The sequence below is a fragment of the Coturnix japonica genome, chromosome 4 (assembly GCF_054131305.1).
Source record: "Coturnix japonica strain WE chromosome 4, WE-NBRP24, whole genome shotgun sequence".
In the NCBI taxonomy this organism is placed as follows: domain Eukaryota; kingdom Metazoa; phylum Chordata; class Aves; order Galliformes; family Phasianidae; genus Coturnix; species Coturnix japonica.
Genome location: NC_140666.1, coordinates 44,376,482 through 44,398,821, shown reverse-complemented (window position 1 = coordinate 44,398,821; position 22,340 = coordinate 44,376,482). Strand labels below are relative to the sequence as shown.

At 37.9% G+C, this 22,340-nt stretch overlaps 1 protein-coding gene across 27 annotated transcripts in view; it reads left to right on the top strand.

The window, feature by feature from the left end:
* Positions 1-22,340, top strand: part of TENM3 (teneurin transmembrane protein 3) — a 770,347-nt gene that overhangs the window by 466,439 nt on the left and 281,568 nt on the right. For 22 of the 27 annotated variants that reach the window (XM_085545060.1, XM_085545048.1, XM_085545070.1 and 19 more), the window contains one exon: positions 8,070-8,348. The exons of 4 other annotated variants lie outside the window; for them this stretch is intronic. In XM_085545060.1, the coding sequence (XP_085401186.1) occupies positions 8,070-8,348 (279 nt within the window). Of the gene's footprint in view, positions 1-8,069; positions 8,349-12,845; positions 12,896-22,340 lie in introns of those variants that run through there. One more of the 27 variants, XM_085545075.1, reaches the window with a different exon arrangement.

Genomic DNA, 22,340 nt, shown 5'->3' with positions numbered 1-22,340 from the left:
TAAATTGTCACTGCTTACTGGCTTGAGAGGCAGAACTTAGTATTACTTATCAAAACCAAAAGAGAAAATGGAAGAGCCATCAAATCAGATTAGTCTCATGTTTTATGTTTATGCTTTTTTATTTGCCATGCCACAGATACATCCAAGTCATAAACCCTTTCTTTTCTTCAGCTTAATGGGCTTTCTGCTAGAAAATCTACATTAAGCCTACACTGTGCTACATCTGGATGTGAACTCCACTGGGGAAATGTGAAGGGAGCTGCATGCGAGTGAGGGACGAACAGGGTTTTTCTGCAGAATCTGTGGGTGATTTAGTTACTGGCATTTCTTGTGCTTACCTACAGTGATCTGAGACCCTCATTCTGTTCATGCACTGCAGAGGAAACTCCTATGAATGTGGGATGTTTATTTATGAAATTCAACAAATAGAAATGTATAAAGGCTTTTCTGAATGAGATCATTTTATTTCTTTACACCAGTTCAGATCCTGTTGAAATGATCAAATTTTCTGCCATGCTACGCTGTATCCCTCTCTCTGTCCACTGTCTTGTGGCAGCAGATGTGCCTTTCCTCCTGCAGAATTAGTGGAGTTCTCCCCTCCACATCTGAAGGGATAGGATTGAGCCTGGGCTGTATTCTACATGCTTCTTTCCCTGCTGACTCCTTCCTCTTCACCTTCCTTTCCCATTCCAAGCCATATGTTATGTCATTAGCATCCTACTGACCTTAATGCAGCAGTTCATACCTGTCAGATCTGTGGTTTTAGGCTCTCTTCAGACTGCATATCCATCATCTCTGCATTGCTTACCCTCGGGTCATATTTTCTCCACATCTATCAAATTTAGTCTTTATTTGTATTTTGTAATAAATGGATGCTTAGGTGTTGATGATTCACAGTTTGATCCAAACTTTACAATAGAGGCCTGAAATATCTGTACTGTCATTCTGGTCATGATCAAGACTTTGCATTCCTTGCTACTCATGGAGTTACATTTCTATTTTAAATCCACAGAACCTTTTTTCCCTTGCAATCCATGTTCTGGATAGACTTGCTAGTTTCCCTTAATTTAAATTGTATATTACTTGATCATATTCAGAAAATCAGATTTTTTTTTTTTATCTGAAATCCAACAATTTGGAACTGTAATGTTTGAATTATTAATTCTGACTGAAACACAATTGCTTATGCTGCAGCTTGAAGCTTTGAATTGTGCAATTGTAAAATTATCTTCAATTGACTTTAATCTTACTCTGTGATACCTTCAGAAGGACTTGATGAACAGTCCTTTATCCTTATGCTAGATTAAGAAGTGCTTATGTTCTCATCTGTGGATTAGTACTGAGGATCCTCCCGCCACCCCCAAGCCTGCCAGGGAATATAACAGAGTCCCCTGTACCATGCCAAAGAGAGACTGCATGTTTCAATTCTAACTTGAAAAAGTAGTGGTAGGAAAATGTTCTGTACCACTTGCATTTATTCTGTTCTATCTCTTGAAATATAAATTTCCAAGACCAGTGTTAAAACCTGTCTTTCCTTGCATTTTTATAGCTTAGTGCTACTGTGAATACATGAGCAGTCTAAATATCATGTTTGAAATACTCTATTTCCCTCCAGACAGTGAAAGTTGGGTGGGGGGGGGTTGTGTTTTCTGTTTTGTTTGCAGACTATACTCGGGTTTGGGGTCTTTTCCCATTAAAACTCTTCTATCTGAAGTTGCACAAGTGCAGCTTGGAGAACATGTCACTACTGCTAGTTCTCAGGAGTCACTGCGAGTTTGGCTTAGTTCCCCACCTACTTTTGAAAGTCTGTAAGGAATGGGAGAGCTGCATGGTTAAAGTTTGCTTAGACAAAATATGATTTAATGCAGTTTGGTTTTGTGTATTTTACTGAAAGTATTCAGAAGCATCTTTCCTACAGTTTCACTCAGATTCAGATAAGGACAAGAAAAGGCAGTAAAGATGGAAAAGAGAATGGAGCAGAAAGGTCAAGAAACAGGTTAGGAGGTGACAAGGAGGTTGTAACGAGTGAGGAGAAAAACGCAGAAGTTACTGACAGGATAAAACCACAACATAGTGGATTAGAGTGCTCTAAATTTCATAGATAATATTCACAAAAGCAGAAAAGAAAATCAGGATGATGTAATTAAAAAAAATTTTTTTAAAAAACAGAATATTTACTAACACAGGCTAAGTGTGTTACTTGTCAGTCTTCACTGTGGTTCCTTGAATCCTGACAATCAGAATTCTGCAAATGCAGCTTTGGAATCTCCTGTTAGTGAATGTACTGTGGAGTTTGTGCAGCAGAATGGATGGTATCGCATCTATTACTCATTCTCTCTTTTCTGTAACTGTGTTCTACCTGCCTAACACTCTGAATTCTAAAGGCAGCATTTGTACACTTCTTATCAGAAGTTTATAAAGCATGAAGGGCCTCTATCTTTTGCCACCTCCTCTTCTAAAATCTTCATCCTTTCATTTTGAGCAAATTTGTTTTCTTATCCACTTGCTTCCCATTTTATGTCCTTCCTCTCAAGACCTTTCCTTAGATAACAGTGTCTTAGAAAGCCTGACTTGCTGTCATTGCTATCTGTAAATTGAGAAGGAAATACGCATATTTTATTTACAACAAATAGCACTTTTTTTTTTCCTTGAGAAACCAATCAGAATTGGCATTCAGAGGTAGATAATGTTTCAGATCTCTTAGGATTGCTTGGGATTTTTGTTAAAGCAATGCAGCTCTGCTTTGAGCATCTTGAAAGATGGTATCCTCTCAGTGCTCCAGCGGTGACTATCTGGTCACCTAAGAACAGAAGGGATGATTCTGCTGTTTATCATTCCACACAAAGAAGCTCCCTTCTCCATCTTTTACTCACACACGATTGAATGCTGCATTTTTTAGGTATTGGTAAAGAGATTAGCCCAGCCAGTGTGCAGTTACCAGAGCTATTCTTTCACGGTTGTCATGTATATGAGTTAGGAAGGCAAACTATTGCAGAATCAGTAGCATGAGGCTCCTGGTTTTACAGAAGTGATGAAGCATTTCAAAGGCATGTTGTAGCTGTGTTCTGATTCTTGCTCTGCAAGAGTAATCAGAAGTGCTGTGGATCAGCTCCAGGCAAGGAGCTGCAAATAAAAGAAATGTGCCATTGTGTGTATTAGCTAAGCATGGATACAAAAGTAATTCCCAGTATCAAAATAGCAGAAAACTATGTGGTCCTTGCAACAACGGTTTTGATATCGGTTCTCTTCATATGCTATTTCAGTGATAAGTGTTGTACTGTGAGGACCTATTTGCATGCAGTAGTCTTCAGAGAAAAAAGAAAAACAAGAGGCACTTTTCCACATGTACTTTCTGAATAAATTATATTAGTCTTCTTTTAGTTAAAAAATAAATAAAAATAATTAAGTAATCAGAATGAAGTACAGGAACAAAGATATACAGAGGAGAAGAATAGAAATGAGAAGATTGCTTCTCCCAAGGACTATGACCACATGTTGGTTTTTTATCTGTCTTGCCACAATTTGTTTTTCTAAATTTAGTATTTTCCTGTAATGCATTACCACAGAGTGATTACAGGGAAAATGCATTTCAGAATGATTTCTGAACTGCACAGAGGTGTTGTGGACAGACAGAAAGCAAAGATACAAAGGAAAAATACTGCCAAGTCTTAAGACTGGAGCAGGGACTGGCAAGTAATGGATATAGAGACAGCAGAAGAGGAATGAAACTTTATCAGAACATTAAGCAAGAGCAGACCCAAATACAATGCAAGGCTGAGCATTCACATGGGTGGGTTTGGGACTTCTGCCATTCTGGTTTTATCTCTACCCTGTGATGGCAAAACTGAAGGCAGCAGGGGCACTCACACTACAGTTTATCTAGCTTGAAAGAGGAGTGTGCATATGTGTATTTTATTGCTAGCCTCACCAGTGGCTTTTTAGGAGGCTTTTTAGTTTAGGAGTGTTTCTTTCCCTTGTTTCCAAAACCATTTGTATTTGCTAAACCTGACTTGTAGACTTTGCAGTAGTTAATGGATTACAGAGATCAACAGCCATGTCTGAAGATGCTGACAAATTCTCTGCTGGTTCTTTTCTGTTCATCTGTTAGTTTGGTTTTCCATTTCTGGGGTTTGTCATTTTAGGAGGATATTTCTGTGTTAGTATAGATCCAGTTTAAAGCAAAGATTGACAGCTGAGGAACCACAGGGCCTTTTTTTGTTGCTTTTTTTTCAGTAGTCCTTTTCTGAGACCCTTTTCCACAGTTAACACTTCCAACTTGAAGCTTAAGTTATTGTAGGCATCTCTAAATAGCATCTCCAATTTAGGCCATTGAAACCATCATAGCACAAGTAGAGCAGGTTGCCATTTAATTTCAGCCATGAAATCCTGATATACTGAAAAAAGTGTAACTTCTGCATACGTTGCACTTGTTTATATATGCACTATTTGATTTTAAAATTGTCATTCTAGACAAATACAAGCTGGGCGGTCCTGGCTGAGAAATTGTGTGTGTGTTAAAATTACTTATTGATATGTATTTAACACAGTTAGAGATACACCAATCATTCAGGTGGGTTTGCAGTGGGAAAATACCATGTTTTGAACAGTGATTGCTGTAGTAGTTCTTGAAAGTTATCTTCAAGTTATGTTGTTCATTTGCTCATGTGGACATGTGAATGGTGCCAGCATTCCTTACACTAACTGTAAATTTACATTCCTAGCCAAGGGAGATGGCAGTTTCTAAGGGTAGACTGGTAGTAATAGCGTTGTTATCAGTTTTTAAAACCAAACATCATTCCAAATGGCCCCCAAGCCCCAGAGTTGTCTCCAAAACAAGTTTCATTGAAACATCGTGTCTAATTCTTTTTTTTTTTTTTCCATTTTACACTTCATACTTGTTGTAAAGGAAGGGAAGAAAGAAAAAAAAAAGAAAAAAAAAGAAAGGAAAAAACCCACAAAGCTTTATCTGTATCTATTTACTCTTTCTTCTCCATTTTCTTTTCTGAAATTAGTTCATTACAAATTCTCCAAGTTGCTTTTTATGTCATTATGAAATGCTGAGGCACCTATTGTCAGCGGGAGAACTTACAAATGTGTGTATAGTATAAGAAACTGATGATTAAATCCCTCACGTTAAAGTCTTCCTGGAAAGGTTAATTAGAAATGTTATGAACACAGGAGGGAGAACATCCTGTCTTCATTCTCTTTTTCCACCGAGCCCCTACAACTTTCTTTTAAGGTTTTTTTTTAGTAGCACTGTTCCCTAGCAGGTAAAAGCTCCCATTGTAGTCTGCAGCCCATTCATTCTGTGCCCAGCCTCATTCAGCTTCTCCTGGATCCTGAAAATTTCAGGGAAACTTAAGACGATGTAAAATCTTCGTATTACATGTGTATGATTTCCTTTGGGACATAAATTCCTACACAAATACATATTTTTCCATGTCAACTTTCTTTGTTTTTCATTTGTGTAGGCAACTTACATAGTGTGCAATCCTCTTAGTGAAGCTTTTAGGAAAGCTTTAATTCAGGAGATGATTGAGCCTGATGTCTCTAAAGCTGTTACAGCATTTCTGGGCAATGCTGCACAAGTTCAGTGTAGTGAAAGCTTTACAATATTGAATGTGATGAGAGAGCACTAAACAACCCTTCTTCTGTCTCCAGAATTGCACTGGAGCTTTGCTTTGGCCCTATGACATGCATTTTTGGTTCTCATGTCCTTTCAAAGAGGCATGGGGGGTGAAAACAGAAAGCAGGTGAAAGCAGGCTGTTGTAAAATAAAGTAAAAAATAAAACTCAAGGATAGGTGGTCCATTATGCCTGGGACTGAGCCTGAGAAAGTGACAGTGGGTTTTCATGTAGAATGCCTGGAAGAGTTTCTCTTAGAAATAAATAACAGTCTGCTTAAGAGCATAAAAATAGTCATTAAAATAGGAAATAAAATTAAAAGGGCTCAATATTCTCCACAGAATGCCTGGGAGTCTGATGCTGGGCATGCAGCATAGTGCTTCGCAGAGCTAGGTGCTACTGTGGCTGACCTCTATTGCCCTTGGAGCTGGCCACATTCTGTTGTAGCTGCCAGCTCAGCCCTGGACACAGGACCATAGATGTATCATATAACCTCAGAGCCTGGAGGTTTGGTAGCTGCTTGGTTACTGACTCGAGCAGTCTTGTTGTCAGTCGAGGCTACCTCTTTCTATTTTACTTCCTTTAGCATTGTTTTTAGGACAAACCCAGTTTTGCATCTGCAACTGGGCTCACACACCTGCATGTTGACTTTTCCTGTCTTTTGCTTCAACTGCCAGAGATGTTGGAAAAACACAGATTCCTGTAATAAGATATCCAACACATAACACCAGTGGCCAGGCTGTCATCCCTAGCATAAATTTGCCTAAACACTGAAAAGAAGAAATGTGCTGTAGGCAGCTCCTTTTGTTCTGTTCTGCCTGCTACAGCTGGGCGGTTTGTTTGGCCTGTTTGCTTCTCATCTTAGCTTCGTCTCTCACAAAACCTGAGCACTCGTGTGGCCTGACTATTTTTAAATGGAAAGGTACGGCCAGACCGCATATGGCAATTACCTGTTCTTATGTTCTTCATACAGTCCAACCCTTGTCACAGATCTATCTTCTCCTTTTGTATTTGCTCAGATATGCACCTCCCCAGTAGCATTTATGCTCAAATCTGTATCTACAGCAGCAAATAACTACAGTTAGCTTTGTACCTAATAGTAGTAACTGGTTTTCATTATTTATGAAACTCGTTTTCAGAATTCATTTATGGTTCTGACTGCAAAGTCAGTGGCACTTAAAGTGACCACTTCATATGACCACAGCAATAAAGTAATTAATTGGATCACTTAATGTCTTGCTCATTGATGTGCTTAAACTCTTAATATTTCAGGAATTAATTACATTTTTATATTCTTTCTATTAGTTTTTATTTGAGGGGAGTCTGGTTTTGCTGTATTATAAGCTTCAATGGTCTTATAAACATGTATTTTCATGTATTTATAAATGACTAATCTTGGAGCACCTAGGATGCCTGTCATATGCAAAAATTGAGCGTGTATTGTAATTTGTTCCCAGAGCTATCAGATAACTGTGAGCCAGAATGGAAAAGCATTATGGGCGCTGGCATGCAAATGAGCTTGCAAAGTGTCTATATATCATACAGCATCTTAAATCTACAGACATAAAAGCAGAATGAAGACACAGCCGTTAAAAAGGCAGTCATTTTTGAGTGTCACATAACTTAGACACTTCTAAGTTATTGCAGTGTCATGAGTTTATCGCACCTAATTTATTAATACAATCATTTGGGATTCGCTTATGTCTCTTGCTCTGCCCCAAAACAGAGGCTGAAAGTCTGCTTAAAATGTACAGGCTCTGCTTCAGCAGTAAAAGCCTGAATCCAGTGGCAGAAAATGCCATCTTACCACAGGCCTGCAGGCAATGAGAGGCAGTGTTCCTGTTTACATTTGTGCATTAAAGGAGAGCAGAGAGCTCCAATAAAGACCATGGGGGTTGTGCTCCCATTTAATTTTTCCAGTGCCACTTTAGGTGATGTCTGTACAGGAAAATATCCTGTTGCTTAGGCTTCTCTAGTCAGGACAAAAAAGGCAATTCTGCCAAATACCTTCTACTGCTTCATGCTTCAGAAAGGTAAAAAGGAAAAAACTAAAAAAAAAAAAAAAACAAAACAAAAAAAAAAAGAAAAAAGAAAAGAAAAAAGAAAAAGAAAATAAAAGCTTACCATTTACTTCTAATCCTTCTACACACTGAATTATTTTCTCTCTGTTTGCAGGTTCTGTTTCTTTCATACATGAGAACACTTTTGATGTGTTCAAGCAGTTGCCGAAACAGTGCTAAGGTACTCAGAATGGAAAGGGGCACTGCAGAGAGCTGGAGACAGAAGGAACCACTTGATTGTAGTACATAGGGAGTTTTGACAAAACAGCTTATGTGATGCCTGAGAAAATTAGACGCATAAAGAGTTTTTACTTCTAACTTCTTAATTTATTATTTATTTTTTTTAAATTCTCACCTTCTGTTGTCTTTTTTTCCCCTAATCAGGACAGAATTTTACCCTAAGGCAGTTAGGAGTTTGTGAACCAGCAACTCGTCGAGGACTGGGATTTTGTGCGGAAATGGGGCTCCCCCACAGAGGTTACTCTATCAGTGCAGGGTCAGATGCTGATACTGAAAATGAAGGAGTGATGTCTCCAGAGCATGCCATGAGACTTTGGGGCAGGGGGGTCAAGTCAGGGCGCAGCTCCTGTCTGTCGAGCCGTTCCAACTCAGCCCTCACTCTGACTGATACCGAACACGAGAACAAGTCCGACAGTGAAAATGGTAAGTTCCTACACATATGCACGTATATAAATCAATGTTTTATTTGCTGTCTTGGTTGACACTCAGTCATTTCAAGTCATTAAAAGTTCAAGGAATGGCCTTGAATTATTTATCCACTTATTTTTCTTTTTCCTCCCCTTCCCAGAAAAGTCAATATTCATGATCATCCTAACTAATAAAGGCTTTGGGCTTGATGTTTTAGCTGTAATTTTGGAAGAGTTTCATCACAAAAAAAAAAAAAAAAAAAAAAAAGATTAGCTCTGTTTTATCTTGGGCCATTTCACCTGTTACCCTTTGGGAAGCAGCAAAGTAAGTGGTGATAAAGTTGATCCCTGAGGCCAGCTTGCAATCAAAGGTTTCATTGTAAACTCCTCTTTTAAGACATCTCAGAGAAGTTGCAGAATCTTAGATCGGATGAATGAACACAAAGAATAGCTTATTAAAAGGACTCATGTGATTGGAAAACAAATTTGATCGTGCTTTAAACTTACTAGCTGATGAGAGCAATTGGAATTGTGGTGAAGAGGGACGTGTGGCCTTTGATGTGCCCAGGGGACTGGATTACTGTGCAATTAAAATCTGCAAATAAATCTAAACAGCAGCTTTGTAGGATGTGGGGTATGACCATTGTATATTAAGGCTTAGCTTTTTTAAATGAAAAGAGGTTAATGCAATTGACTTGATTCACTTTTAAAGCTTTGCAAAATCTTTTACTTCAACTCGAGGTTATGAACAGAACTTGATGTGATGTTAAATGCTAAGTGCACAAATCTTAGAAAACATCTTTAACTTCTTTTTGTTTGCAGAAGATTTTCAGCTTCACTAGAATATGCTTTTTCTATTAACTTCATGACTTCCTATATGACAGATTCTAAGATGAATAAAGAAAAATGAGTAAAAATGAAAATTAGAGCAAAGGCTATTGCCTAAATGTCTAAACTTCGTTTTATAAATGTATTAAACGTGACTGTACGCCTGTACCAAAGCTGGAGCAATTTTATTTCAACCTAATAGCTTTAACACATTGTGGTAAATGGCAGCGTTGTTTGTAGTGATACTTAGAAAGACACCATTTTTATTTTAAACTACAGGCAATAATGTTTTGTCCTATTTATTTATTGTTTCAACCTCAGTTTGAGAATGTAGAACCATAGTTGTTGTAGTAGCCTTTCCTTTCCTTGGTTCTAGCTGAAAACACCTGTGTATGACATTCACCTCAAAGGGGATTTTGCTTTTTGTGTTGGAATTAATTCTGTGGAGACAGCTGTCTATGTTCAAAACAGCTTTGTCTTATGCTTGGAAAGTTTATTATGGGCAGGAAGCAGGTTTCAAAGGGGGAGGATAGGAGTACATGCTTACCCCCTTTTGGCAGTGGAGATTCTTTTGAATGACTCTTGGTACTTCGAGGCAAAGCAATCTAGAAAAAAAAAGTTGTTGAGCAGTTCTCTGTTTTTTCTTTTGATGAATCTGTGCTGAAACTCACTGCCTTGAGTCTTTCATGATACCCTACCTTAGTGATTTTTTTATGCATGTATATATATACACAATATCCTTAAGAGAACTGTATCTATACTTTAACCAAGATGTCACTGCTTCAGCTTAGGTATACTTCATTAATAAACTTTAAATTAATAATACTTATTAAAAAAACTAAAGGGCAAAATATCTTGTTACAAGAACCCCTCTGTCAGTGGAAAATGAGAATTTTGTTTTATATTTTGTGTGAGAGAAATCTGAATATATTAGAAAAAGCAGTACTTTGCAGTGGTTAAAATCATGCAAAGAGTGTCTGATGTTTGATACAACTTCAAAGAAGAGTTTAGTCACTAAAAAGGATTACAGTTGATTTATTTATTGATAGGAAGGCCAGCAGTCCAGCTTAAGGAGGTACTAGGACTGCTGTGAGGCTAATGAAATTTTGATGGCTGGAAAGTCCCCTAGGGCTATGAAACATGTATAACTCAGACCATGTCACGGGTCCCTGTTTCATTGCAGATGTTCTGGAAGTGGTGAAAAGCTTAATCTTCTCTGGTATTTTTCTCTGGATTTTGTTTCCATTGAACCTGGAAGTTTTGGCTCAGAAACGATTTTATAAATGTAGTTGAAATCAGTATGTTAAATGCTCACAGTAGAATTAAAAATATAATTTAAAGGCAGGGATGCAATACCATCCTGGCAGGCGCAGGTGCTTTAATATAAGAAGCAAACTGCAGGTGCGAGTTTTCTTAATTTATGGCCTGAAGTTAATAGCTGTGCTAGCATGTGGTTAAAATCTGACAGATACAATAAAGCTTTGAATCCAGAACTACCATTTCAGCCAGTTTTCTCTGCTGTGTTTGAAAGTTTCCTGATTGAATTTCAATTGAATTGTTTTACAGATAAACACATGTATGTGCAGTATATTTACCTCTAGAGTAGGTAAAGAACAACAGGTTATTGTTACAACAGCAAAACACAACACCAGATCTTGCTTTCCTTACATGAAAGGTCTCAGCTCTTCTGTGATGCTGTTCTTCCCCCAGGAAAGTGGCTCTCTGCTTTAAATAGTCTATTGCATAAAGCCACGCTCATTGGAGTTAATGGTACCATTCATGATGATGAGAAGAACTGTGACTTGTACTACAGGTTTATGAATTCAGGATTAACTATTTGCTGAATGTAATTAAGGTTTTCTTCCTCATCAGTTAGGTAGCAACAGAAGCTTGGCATCAAAACACGATTTCCTTCCTTTCAGTTTGTTGGGTGTGTTTGCTCTTGTGAAATAGTTATAGATTGTGCTGCCCTCAAAAAGGCAAAGCTTTAGGTTCTGCTGCATGATTACAGTGAATGAGAGGAAATAATCTGTTGAAGATACTTTTATTCCTGAAGGTCTCAAGTGTGTTTCTAAGATCCTGCCAAAGCCGTCTGAGCTGTTGTGTCTTATTAGCAGGATTAAAATTTTCTTTTAAAAAAAAAAAAAAAAAACTAAAAATACAGTTATAAATGCATTGTGTAGTTATAAATACATTGCATAGTTGTAAATACATTAATAAGCTAGTGAATGCCAGCAGATTTTGTAAAGTAAATATCAGAACTGTCATCCAAACATAAGGTATATAGATTCTCACCTCAGAGGTTCGGAGTATTGCCTAGTGTAAATCATTCTGAAAAGAAATATTTTTCTTTGAGCTTGCTAAGTTCCATATACGACTCTTGGCTTCACATTCATGGAGATTTGTCATGTCAGCCTCTCTGAAGGAGGTCCTGCATCTGTTAATCTGGGCAACCTACCAGTGTCATGTACAGCATGATGTATCAGTTGGAGCACACCAAGCACTCGTGTGCTTCTTGGTCTTCACAATTCTCATTGCAGTTCTCTTGTAGACAAAAGGAGACAAAAAATAACATATTACATAAAAATGGGTCAGTAAATGGATCAGCATGACATGCACGATGTTCTGTTTCAAAATGCTGCATCAAGAAATGTGTGGTATTTAATTATTCTAGAAGCTGTGGTGCTGAAATTCAAGCAGCCCATCTTTTATATGCATGCCAGTAACTTTTTGTTTTTAGTATGCTCTAAGATTACTAAAGCTTGTATTTTAAAATTGATTAATATTTCAGCAGAATATGAGCAAGAAATTACAGTTAAGTTTCAGATAACCATTTTGTTTTAAAGGTCATTATATTTTTAAGGTATCTTAGAATTTGCATAGTTATTTGAATTATTTTTAAATCCATTAAACTGTTGTCTCTGACTTTATGCATCAGCCAAAAGATGTTAGTCAAAACACAAAGGTTGATAGAGACAGTTTTTTCTAAAGGAAAGCTCTTTACAAAATTATGCTTTCATTTAGTTTAGTTTTTTGTTGTTGTTGTTGTTTTTGTTTGTTTTTAATACATTGCCAGCTTTGTATGCATTTTTGTATTTGTCATGAAGCTCAGGCTATGGCAGTAGTTGTAACTGAAAAGATTTGAGTCATTTCAGTCTTAAGCAGGCCCTTATCACTTTCTACCCCTTAGGAAGCAGTATTAACTGTGTTTCTGAGAGTTAAACCCTGCAGATCAATGTGTGCCACATATTTGACCATACCCACATCCACAAAGAGTAACTAGGTGTACACTTGCACTGGCACTGGCACGTGAAGGTTTATTTTGTTGTTTAGTGAAAGTTTTGCACTGTTGGAGATTTTTTTAAAAAGAAAAAAAAAATATTGGAGGATATTAGGAAGTGATAAAATGGAAAAAAAAAGAAAAAGAAATGGTGAGAGGAGTATGAGTTCGTGGCCTCAGGCAGTCATTCTGAATTGGTTAGATAAATGATTTGAAACTTGGACCCATTTTTCACAGCTATTGAAAAGCAGATATTGCTAGCAGAACATCCATTGCTGAGGATTTTTGTGAAGAAAAATTACCATCTGATCTGCAGCTTAGGCACCTGCCTGCTTCTGTTCTCCAACCTCAGCCAATTTCTGAAGACAGAATTCTTGTGAATCTAATACTCTCTTGTCCTTCCAGAGTGGTGAATTTACTGGCATTCAGATCTCTGAAAACCAAGAAATACATTGGTAAGATACTTGTCAAGGCATTTTAAATCTGTTCTCACTAACGCAATACATGTATAACATGTACTTGAACTCTGCATTCTTAAATAATGCACATCTTTCAGGTAAGAGTTAGACGTTTTCACATGTTTAACAACCTTCTTTATGCAAAACTTGGAAGAGCTCTACTGAATAGGAGCTGCTTGCACCTACTAGGCAAATGCTGAAGCTACTTATCAAAACCAGCCACATATCTGATGAATTGAATATTCATCTTACTGCCATACCACCATTTACAGCTTCTTCACTCTTTCCTACAGTATTCCATCTAGCAATTATCTACCCCTCATTAAGCATGCCAATGTCTCTTAAATCCTGCTTCACTGCTAAGAAATTACATGGCCAAGAAATCCATCTGTTTTATTGTTGACAGAACTCAGCTCTGAAGTAATATTTTGTACCTAAACAGGGATATGCATTTTTCTTTGGTTACGTGCACGTGGACAGAAATGCATACACAAAAGGAGTCGTCCCCAATTTTCTGCAGTATTGTTGTACGTTTTCTGCATCTGTGCCAATACTTAGCTTGTTATACTATGGTTGCACATCTGTGGACATATTTCAGTAAGTCTTCCAAGTGTTAACAGTTAATGGAATTGAGAATTACATTGATGATTCTTTTGGTGAGTGGTAACCATAAGAGGGAATGGCTAGGCTGAACTTTTCCAGTAACATTTTTGAATCTTCTGGATTTCACTGATACAAGTGTCTTTTAACAATGGGTGGGGAACCAAACACAGAAAATGGAAGCAAGGTCAGAATCCTCGGGAGGATTTTACAAAGATACAACTGGAAGGGGCTATGAAGAGAGAGAGTCTGAGAGTAGGGGTGGTTCAGCCTGCAAAAGAGAAGGTTCTGGGAAAACGTCATTGCAGCATTCCAGTTCTTAAGGGGGTCTTTAGGAAAGATGGAGAGGGACTCTGTCAGTGGGAGTAGTGACAGGAGAAGAGACTGTAAACAAAAAGAGGGGAATTTAAAATTATTTACAAGGAAGAAATACTTCATTCAGAAGGTGATGAGTCAGTTGCATGGGCTACCCATAGAAGCTGTGGATGCCCCATTCCTGGAACTCTTCAAGGCCAGGCTGGATGGGGCCAGGGCAACATTGTGTAGTGGAAGATGTCCATACAACGAGGTTAGAACTGTATGATGTTTAAGGTCCCTTCCAACTCAAACCATTCTATAATTCTTTGATTCAATTATAAGATATAATAGGCAATAAAGTGAAAAAGCTCTCCTTTACTTGGCATTCATGTTTATGTACACCAAAGAGTTAATTTATTACTCAGCAATGGCTGGAAGACTGATCATATATTATTCATAAGCTTTCTTGTTTTTGTTTCAGCATTTGCTCAGAGAGTAACTGATCATGTTGTTAACATTTGTACTATTAAATGAAGGATTAGAGGTTACCTAAGTAAAAAAATTTATCCTGCGTGTATAAAGCACCCATAGCCTCTGGGCTTCTTATGACTCATATCTGAGACATCAGTGAGGAGGGTATGGTTCCAGAAGGCAAAATTAAAACAAATGGAAAGGACAACTCCAGAAGGGGCAAAGGGAAGGAGAAAGAACTGTTCTAATCAGTTAGCCAGATAATATCCTACAAGAACAAAAAAGCTTGAGAAGTTCATGCTTTGTAACAATAAACACATGTTTGTGTGGAAGTAAGTCTTGTCAGCTGCTTGAGCACTTGATACTGACTCCCTTCTGTGACAGTGTTACCCTTCTTGCTAAAGGAGCAGGTTCTAGCGTAATAGGTCTTTGACATTAGAAAGGCTTTGGACCTTCTCTCAGCCCTGATATACTCCCAGACAGAGGCACATGGTCTATGTTCATCTATTGCAAGACGAATGTAGAAATTATTGGAAAAATGCTTGAAGAATAATTAATACTGTTTCATGAGCTGGCAAGCTGAATCAAGTAGTGCTCCACATACTGTGCCATAGATTTTCTTAACAGCTTGAATAGTACAAACTAAACGTTGTAACCTGGAAAAAAATCATTCAGTAGTAAAGTGTGAAAGCTGGGAAAAAAATGATTCCATATGAATATAATTCAGTAAGTACAAGTGCTAAGACATATATTTACATGAGAACAATCAGTTGCCCAAAAGTGAGAAAGACACACGGCCGAATCACAGTCCTTCAAAAAATCATAATATAATTCAGTTTAGAAAGATATTTTAGGTCATATGGTCCAACCATCTGCTCAAAGCTGGACTAACATTAATTTAGATGATGTTGCTTGAGGCCTTATTCAGTTGAGTTTTGAAAATTTCCAGTACAGATTTCTACATAATTTCTGGGCAGTTGTTGCTGTGCTTTGTCAGCTTCTTTGTGATTTGGGGTTTTTTTTCCTTTATATCTAATTAGAATTTTATTTGCTGTAGCTGTAACCACTGCTTTAAGTCATGGAACACCAAAGTTATTTTCCACTTTTTACCTTCCCCAGGTTGAACAAACCCAGTGGTCTCAGCTTCTCCTTGGGTTGTACAGTTCAATGTTGTCTTGCTCAGCCTCTGCTGAAATCATGCCAGTTTGTATATATATATAAATACTGGGAAGCCCCAAAGTGGATATTGTATCCCAGATGTGGTCTTCAAGTTCTGAACAAAAGGGAACTACTCTCTTCCAAGAGAGCGCTGGCTGGCGTTCTGAAAGCAGCCTGCCATGGGGGTTAGTTGTTATTGTTGCAAGGGTTAGTTGTTATTGTTGCAAGGGCTCGCTGCTGACTGCTGCTCAACTTCTTGTTCAGCTTGACTCCCCAAGTCCTTTACTACAAAGCTGCATTCCAGCAGATTCACAGCCGGTGCTGTGAGATGACGTTATTCTGCCTTTGGAATTCATCAGCTTCTTTCTGCCCATTCTCACAGCCTGTTGAGATCCCTCTGAAAGGCAGTCTTGCCCTGCAGCATGTTGATCACTCTCTGCAACTTGGCACCATCCACAAACTTGCTGAGGGCACGTTTCATTCTCAGCATGTTAAATGTAATACAAACATAAAACAGCGTCAGCCCCAGTATTAGCCCCTGAAGAAGGCAGTTATTTAATGCCAACACTTTGTCTTTGAGCTACTGAGTGCTATTCTTTCTGTCTGATTATCCAAACACTTTTCTGTACACTGCACTTGCAACCCACCTGTTGCAAGGGGAAAAAGTCAAGAGTGAACGTCATCTACTTCTCTCCCTTTGTCTGCTAAGACAGATCATAGGCAGTCAAGTTGTTTGGGAATTATCTGCTTTTGGGAAATCCATGCTGGCTGTTATCAAGCATTTCCTTCTCCTGGATCCCTAGAAGGATAACTTCAGCAGTATTTGTTCAGTACTTGTCCCTGGGGAGCTGGGGTGAGTCTGACAGCCTCTACCTGCTCACGTACTCCTTGCACTTTTTAAAGATGAAATGACTTCTGCCTTCCAGAATGTCATCAGGAACCTCTTCACCTTGCCATGACACTCCAAGGACTCTCATTGTCATTAATTGGCTTTGTCAGCACCCACACACATCTTCTGTCGGGTCACCTGGCCTTGTGCATGCCCAGCTGGGGTAGCTGGTGCTAACAGTTCTTCCTCTGCCCCAGTGCTTATTACCTGGGATTGAGCCATTGACTTTCCTGTCCCTAGACCTGCGTGCCTACGAAGCGTTTCTGCAGCTCTCCCATGTAGCCAGGTTAGAGTAGAGTGTAAACATTTGTCAGCTGTGTTTTCTGTGACACATGAGGATTTCTTCAACAACCTCGTGGCATGTCATTTATATGCTCTACAGCTGAAGTAATCCTAGTACTGCACTCAGCAGTGCCAAGACAGAAATGCTTTTTATCTGTGACTGGCGTTGGCACTGCATTTTGAAGGAAATGCCAGCCAACAAGAAGCCTAGGGAAAGGTTTACGAGAACAGTCAGGAGTTTTACACATAAGACATATTGATGCTATTATAAAGGTGTATGGCAAATAGGACAAGAAGCAAATGATACAAGTAGTGGAAAGAAGTTAACTCAGACGATGTAGCTCCAAGGAGAATTCAGTGAAAGAGATCGCTTAGAACCATGCAAATATTTCATCATCTAAAATATTTTCCAGGGTGTTTTCAAATTGGTTTTGGTCAGCTTGTCAGCATAGTTCCCGTCAGTCCTGTTTTGTGGGAGAGGATGAACAGAAGAACTTGTTCAGCTTCCCTCGGGTTTTATTTTCTGTAAGTCAGGCGTGTTATCATTTGACCTAAAAATTACTCAGCAGGAAATGGGTTTAGAAAACAAAAGCTATAAGAAAGTACCTCTGCAGTTTGTTTTAATATTAATATCTTAATTGTTCTTCAAATTGTAAATAGTTAACTTTTGGTAGATTCATTTTAGGCTTGCTGTACAAATATTGCTGTTAGAACCTCTACAAAAAATGTGTTCTGGACATGCTTACGCAAGAAAATCTGAAAGAGAAAACAGTTGTTTTTCATTTGAGTTGTGTTTTAATTGTGAGGTAGCCATGAAAGCAAAGCGTGCTTTTGCACGTCTATAAACTGATGATCTCTGCTGTTTTGATTTGGAATGTTGTTTTGATGTCCTTGAAAAAATCACAGTGGTAGCAGTAAATTGTTTTAATTAATGAATTAGAGAGCAGCAGAATTGCTGAATCAGGTTTATTGATGCAATTATCATTGAAATAAAAAGGAGGAAAAAAAAAAACAACTTGTCATAGCTGTTTGATTGTTTCATCTACTGTCATTTGAAAGCGACTTTCTCTGCAACAACTCCTTCACCTATTCATATTTACATGGATATAAAGGTATGTGTATACATATGCACATACTGATATAAACTTATATATTTATGTAATCATTAGGCAAAACTAAAGTAATAATATGAAGTCTAAAGAGTAGTTCTTTATACTTCTTTTCAGAGTAGGCATTCATATTCAGTAGTTTAAGAGGCAGTATGATTTTGATTTGAAAAAAGATTTTAAGTGCTTTTTCTCGAAGTATTAAATGTTACATAATTGAGAAATAATCTAACTGTGATTTTGTCTTTAAAGTGAATGCAGGCTGTACTATTGTCAGCTGATCAGTAGCAATCCTAGGTTACAGTCTTTATATGGTGGTCAAATATTAGATGCAGAAATTAAGCACAGACTCGAAGTTGTCAATATTTTTTATATTTTATTTTAATTAAAATGGCTTTAAATGCTTTTGAAATAGACTGCTCTTGAAAAACTGTTATAAAACCATGTGTAGATGTATTTTGATGCTTTCTAGGTGATAAGTTCTATTTATTTCAGATGACAGTTCAGCTTGAAGTTAAATACCGTGTGGAATTTGGAAATGAATAATTCCTTTTACAATTATTAGATCATTATCTGTTGAACCTGTTAGAATTTTCATTTATATAATCTGCCTGATTTGTTGGCAAAATGTAAGATTTTTTTTTCTCAGTTTAGGTTGGAAGAAGATGTGATTCCAATCCCTCGGGAAAGGAAATGTTTGTTAAGAAGCAGTAATGTTTATTGTTATCTTTTTCCCCCACTCATTGAGTACAGCGCTTTCATGGTAAATTATCTAAGCTTTGTGTCTAGTTGGCTGTTGTTTACACTTGTTTTCTGTTGTTTTCACTTGTATGTTATAGTGTGTTACTGGCACAGTGACATCAAGGAGAATCATTTTCTCTCCCTTCACATTCAAAACCTTTCAGTGGAAGAGCCTTCAATGCCTGCTGCACTCATTATGTTAGGCCGGGATTCCACACAATATTTGGGAATTTGAAAAATACTAACCAAGGTCTTGTTTTAATTCTTTATTGTTTGATTTCCTAGTTGTGTGAGAGTTAGGAAACATAAGGAGAACAGTGTGAATGAATTACAGATTAACTTTTGAATGCACAGTTGGGTAACAGGTATATCTTACATCCTCAGTGAGAGTATGCACAATGGTTTGCAGTTTTCTTAGGGTTGGAGGCTCTGTGCAGCTGTTGGCTGAGCCCTCCCTTGGGTACTGTGGCTGCTGAGTAGGTACATCCGAGATAAAATGCGAGTCCTTCCACCTCTGGAGCAACTGACTCAGGAAGATGTTACATGCCGTCGGGCCACTACAGAGTAAGGTCAATAGGCTGACTGCTTTGGGTGGCTGTATTGTGATCACTGTCTACCATTTGGGGTAAAATAGACGCGTGAGCATGCATATATGTGCATATTATCCTCGCTAGATCTTTTCTAACAGCTTCATTTTTAGAGCTTATACATACTTTTTTGTACTGATTAATCAAAGAGGGTGAAAGGCAGGTTTCTTCTTCTTCAAGTGATCTAGAAACTTCAAAGCATGTCCATAATGAATCTGTGTGCAGTCATGAACACAGGCACAGGAAAGTTATTCTGATGTTTTGCACTCTGACACTGACCTACTATATTCTGAAAAAGTTCTTCCATAAATCCAGTGCTCCTGTAAACTGTATTATAGTTATAAATCAAATGTTATATCATTGCTAATGATGTACTACAGGGTCTCAATCTTTACCTGGGACAGATAGTTTAAAGAAGAATTCCTTACAGAACTTGAATTCCTTTTTGCAGTGGGTTTCACTGAACTAAAATGGTCACCTGTGCAGTTTGTTGAAAAATAGCAGAAATCAGATGTTCAAGATCCTTTTCGGTGAGAGTAAGTCATTGGAGGTCATTTGAATTGTCTTTTCTGCTTGCTATAGCAGGTTATTTAATGAGTCAAAATATTTTATTGTCTTTCAAGGTCTTTTATATATCCAAAATTTTGAAGGCACCTAGCTTGAAATGAGTTGGAAAAGAATAGTCTCTGTCATCTGTGTGTGTTTGGATGGTATCCAGTCACCTTCCATACACACTGGACTAGAATTGCTCAAGCCACTAAGTTCATCGTTGCATGATCACTGTATGATTCCTTCTATGAGGAGATTTATCTAAAATTGGTTAAAAGCTGCACTCAGTGGGGAATTCTGCTGCTCGTTCCCTTAACTACTTTAGCTGCAGAGAACATATGATGTCTTTTTCATTAACTGACTTTGCTGCTTGTTTGCTTTCAGTGGAGTTGTAGGAGATTTTTATATTGTTTTGTAAACTCAATATTGCTGGATCCTGACTGCTTATGGCAATTGAGATGAGATTAGATGCTTTTGTTAACAGGCCCCAGACTTTAAATTTATAGGGACTAGGCACCATCTGCTCTCAATTAAAGGTCCTGAGCTCTGAAATTAATTCCTTTCAGTAGTCCATTAGGTTCAATCTTTTGACTTGAAGTCATGATAAGGCTATATTAGCCTCTTGAGCCTTGGAAAAGTGAGGAGTTCATGCAGGGACAGTACTAGATATTTCTTTTAGTCCTTGATCAGTGTAGTTAGAAGGCAGAAAGCAATGGTTGCTTCTCCATTTTATAGACTGAAATTTTTGGAAAGTGCCCTACAGCTCAAATCCTCACAAGCTGTAACAGGACTGGTGCTCCTTAATCACTTAATTGCTATTAAAAATCCTTCCCATAAAAATCAATTTAATAAAAAAATGTTGACTAAGTTTATAGGAAAACTTGTAGTAAAAGTGGGTAAAGAAGTCTGTTGCTCTCATACTCTATCTGCCCCACAGATAAGCTGTGTCTTGCCTCAGCTGTCTTTCATTGATTCTGTTTGGAGCTGCAAAATCATGGGGAATTTAGCAGAAATCCTGGTCCTAGACTTGGTCTCTGTGTGCTTTTGTGGAATTTATATATCATGTGGTGTGGAGAAGTTGCAGGAAATAAATGGATGGATGAGCAAATGGGTTCACATTTTTGTGGCTGTAACTCTTGTTGCCCACTCTCCTTTCCTTTCTGTATTTAGCTCAAAATTGAGACTTGCTCTATAAGAATACAGTAGGAAATGTGATAGATTGGAGAGAACCTATAGAAACAAGCTTTTTTTGTTCCTAAAGAAAAGCTCAAAGACACCAAATAACTTAGCTGGTTGTTTAAATTTCATGTCAGTACTTCATAAACATAAAAATAAATTTTGAAGGTTTCAAGATCTAGTGGGTCCTTAGCAGGCATTGGTTTAATGCATACAGTGCTTGTCATTTTCTGGAAGACAGTTTGCAAGAATACTGATTTTGAGACAGGAGTCTTTTTGACATGTAAGAGTATTCCTGTGTTATCCCCAAATGAGATTTATTAGACTGTTTTGGGATGTGCTGGCCACTAGCTTATGAGCAGAAGCGAGCAGGGAAGAGAGTTCACATGCCTGTTTTTATTCATATCTAACAACCTCCATGACATAAAAATGCAGTGGTGTTGACTTCATACGGGGAGCGAACAAAGTCAAAGTGACTGCCAGCTCAGCGTAGATGGAATGAGTTGTGACTGTTCCACCTCTGTGTTGCTTGTTGGCGACCTGTCAGCCAGAGGTTAAACCCAGGAGCTCAGTCTTTTATTACTTCTTCTCAATATTTTCCTTATGTTCACCGAACTGTCTATCTAGCTCATAAATTTCTCATTCATGGGGCAGTGAGGATGCTTATCTAGTCTCAGTGCTTCTGAAGTTTACACCTTCAAGGCTCACTTCAATGCCATTTCCTTCTGCCATCTTTATGCTGCCAAGGCAGTTTTATGTAGCTGTGTCACTCCTCTGTTTTTGAGGTTGCCAGAAGATGGCCGTGCCTGCCAGCTGAGCCCTCTAACTGTTATCTGAAGTACTGGCTGAAAAAGGCTGAATTACTCTTTTTCATGGCCATGGAGGAAAAAAAAACAAACAAACCTCTTTTTGTTATTTAGTGGTTACAATTGTTATTCCCCACAAGGTCATGTTTCAGACAGCAACCTGTTGTCTTTAGGCATAGTACGTTGTCTTTAAAAAGAGATTCACTGCCGCCTACATATAGCCATATAATGGCTTTTAAATTGGCTTCATAAACAACTCGGTAAGAAAAATACTTCTTTCCAGTGCTGCATGCAATTAATAGCTCATAAGATTAAATAACTTGAGAGATCCCTGCTTTTTTTAACATCACTTAAATTAGGATAATATCAGAGTCCCCATGATCCTAGGCATTTCTGAGGGATGCCTGGATGGCTCTACAATCTGGTGACACAGCCATACGTGTAGAAATGCAGTTTTAGTTGTTACAAATGCCCAACTACGTTTTTGAAAAGACACGTTAGAACTCTTTGTGTCTATGTGGTTGGGTTTTTGTTCTATTTTTTCTTGATGTAACATATCAGATTAAGGTGTTAATTGAACTTAATCATAAGACGCTGAATTGTCCACTTTCAATGCATTAATAGCATTCTCCTTAACTAGTGAATCATCTTTGCACATCCAAGACCCAGTGAACAAATTTGAACAGCTATAACAATGTTGAAAATACGGAAAGAAAGACCATATGCTTCTACTTAGCACAATGCTCTTAAAAAATAAAACACCATTTCTTTCTTGTTTTC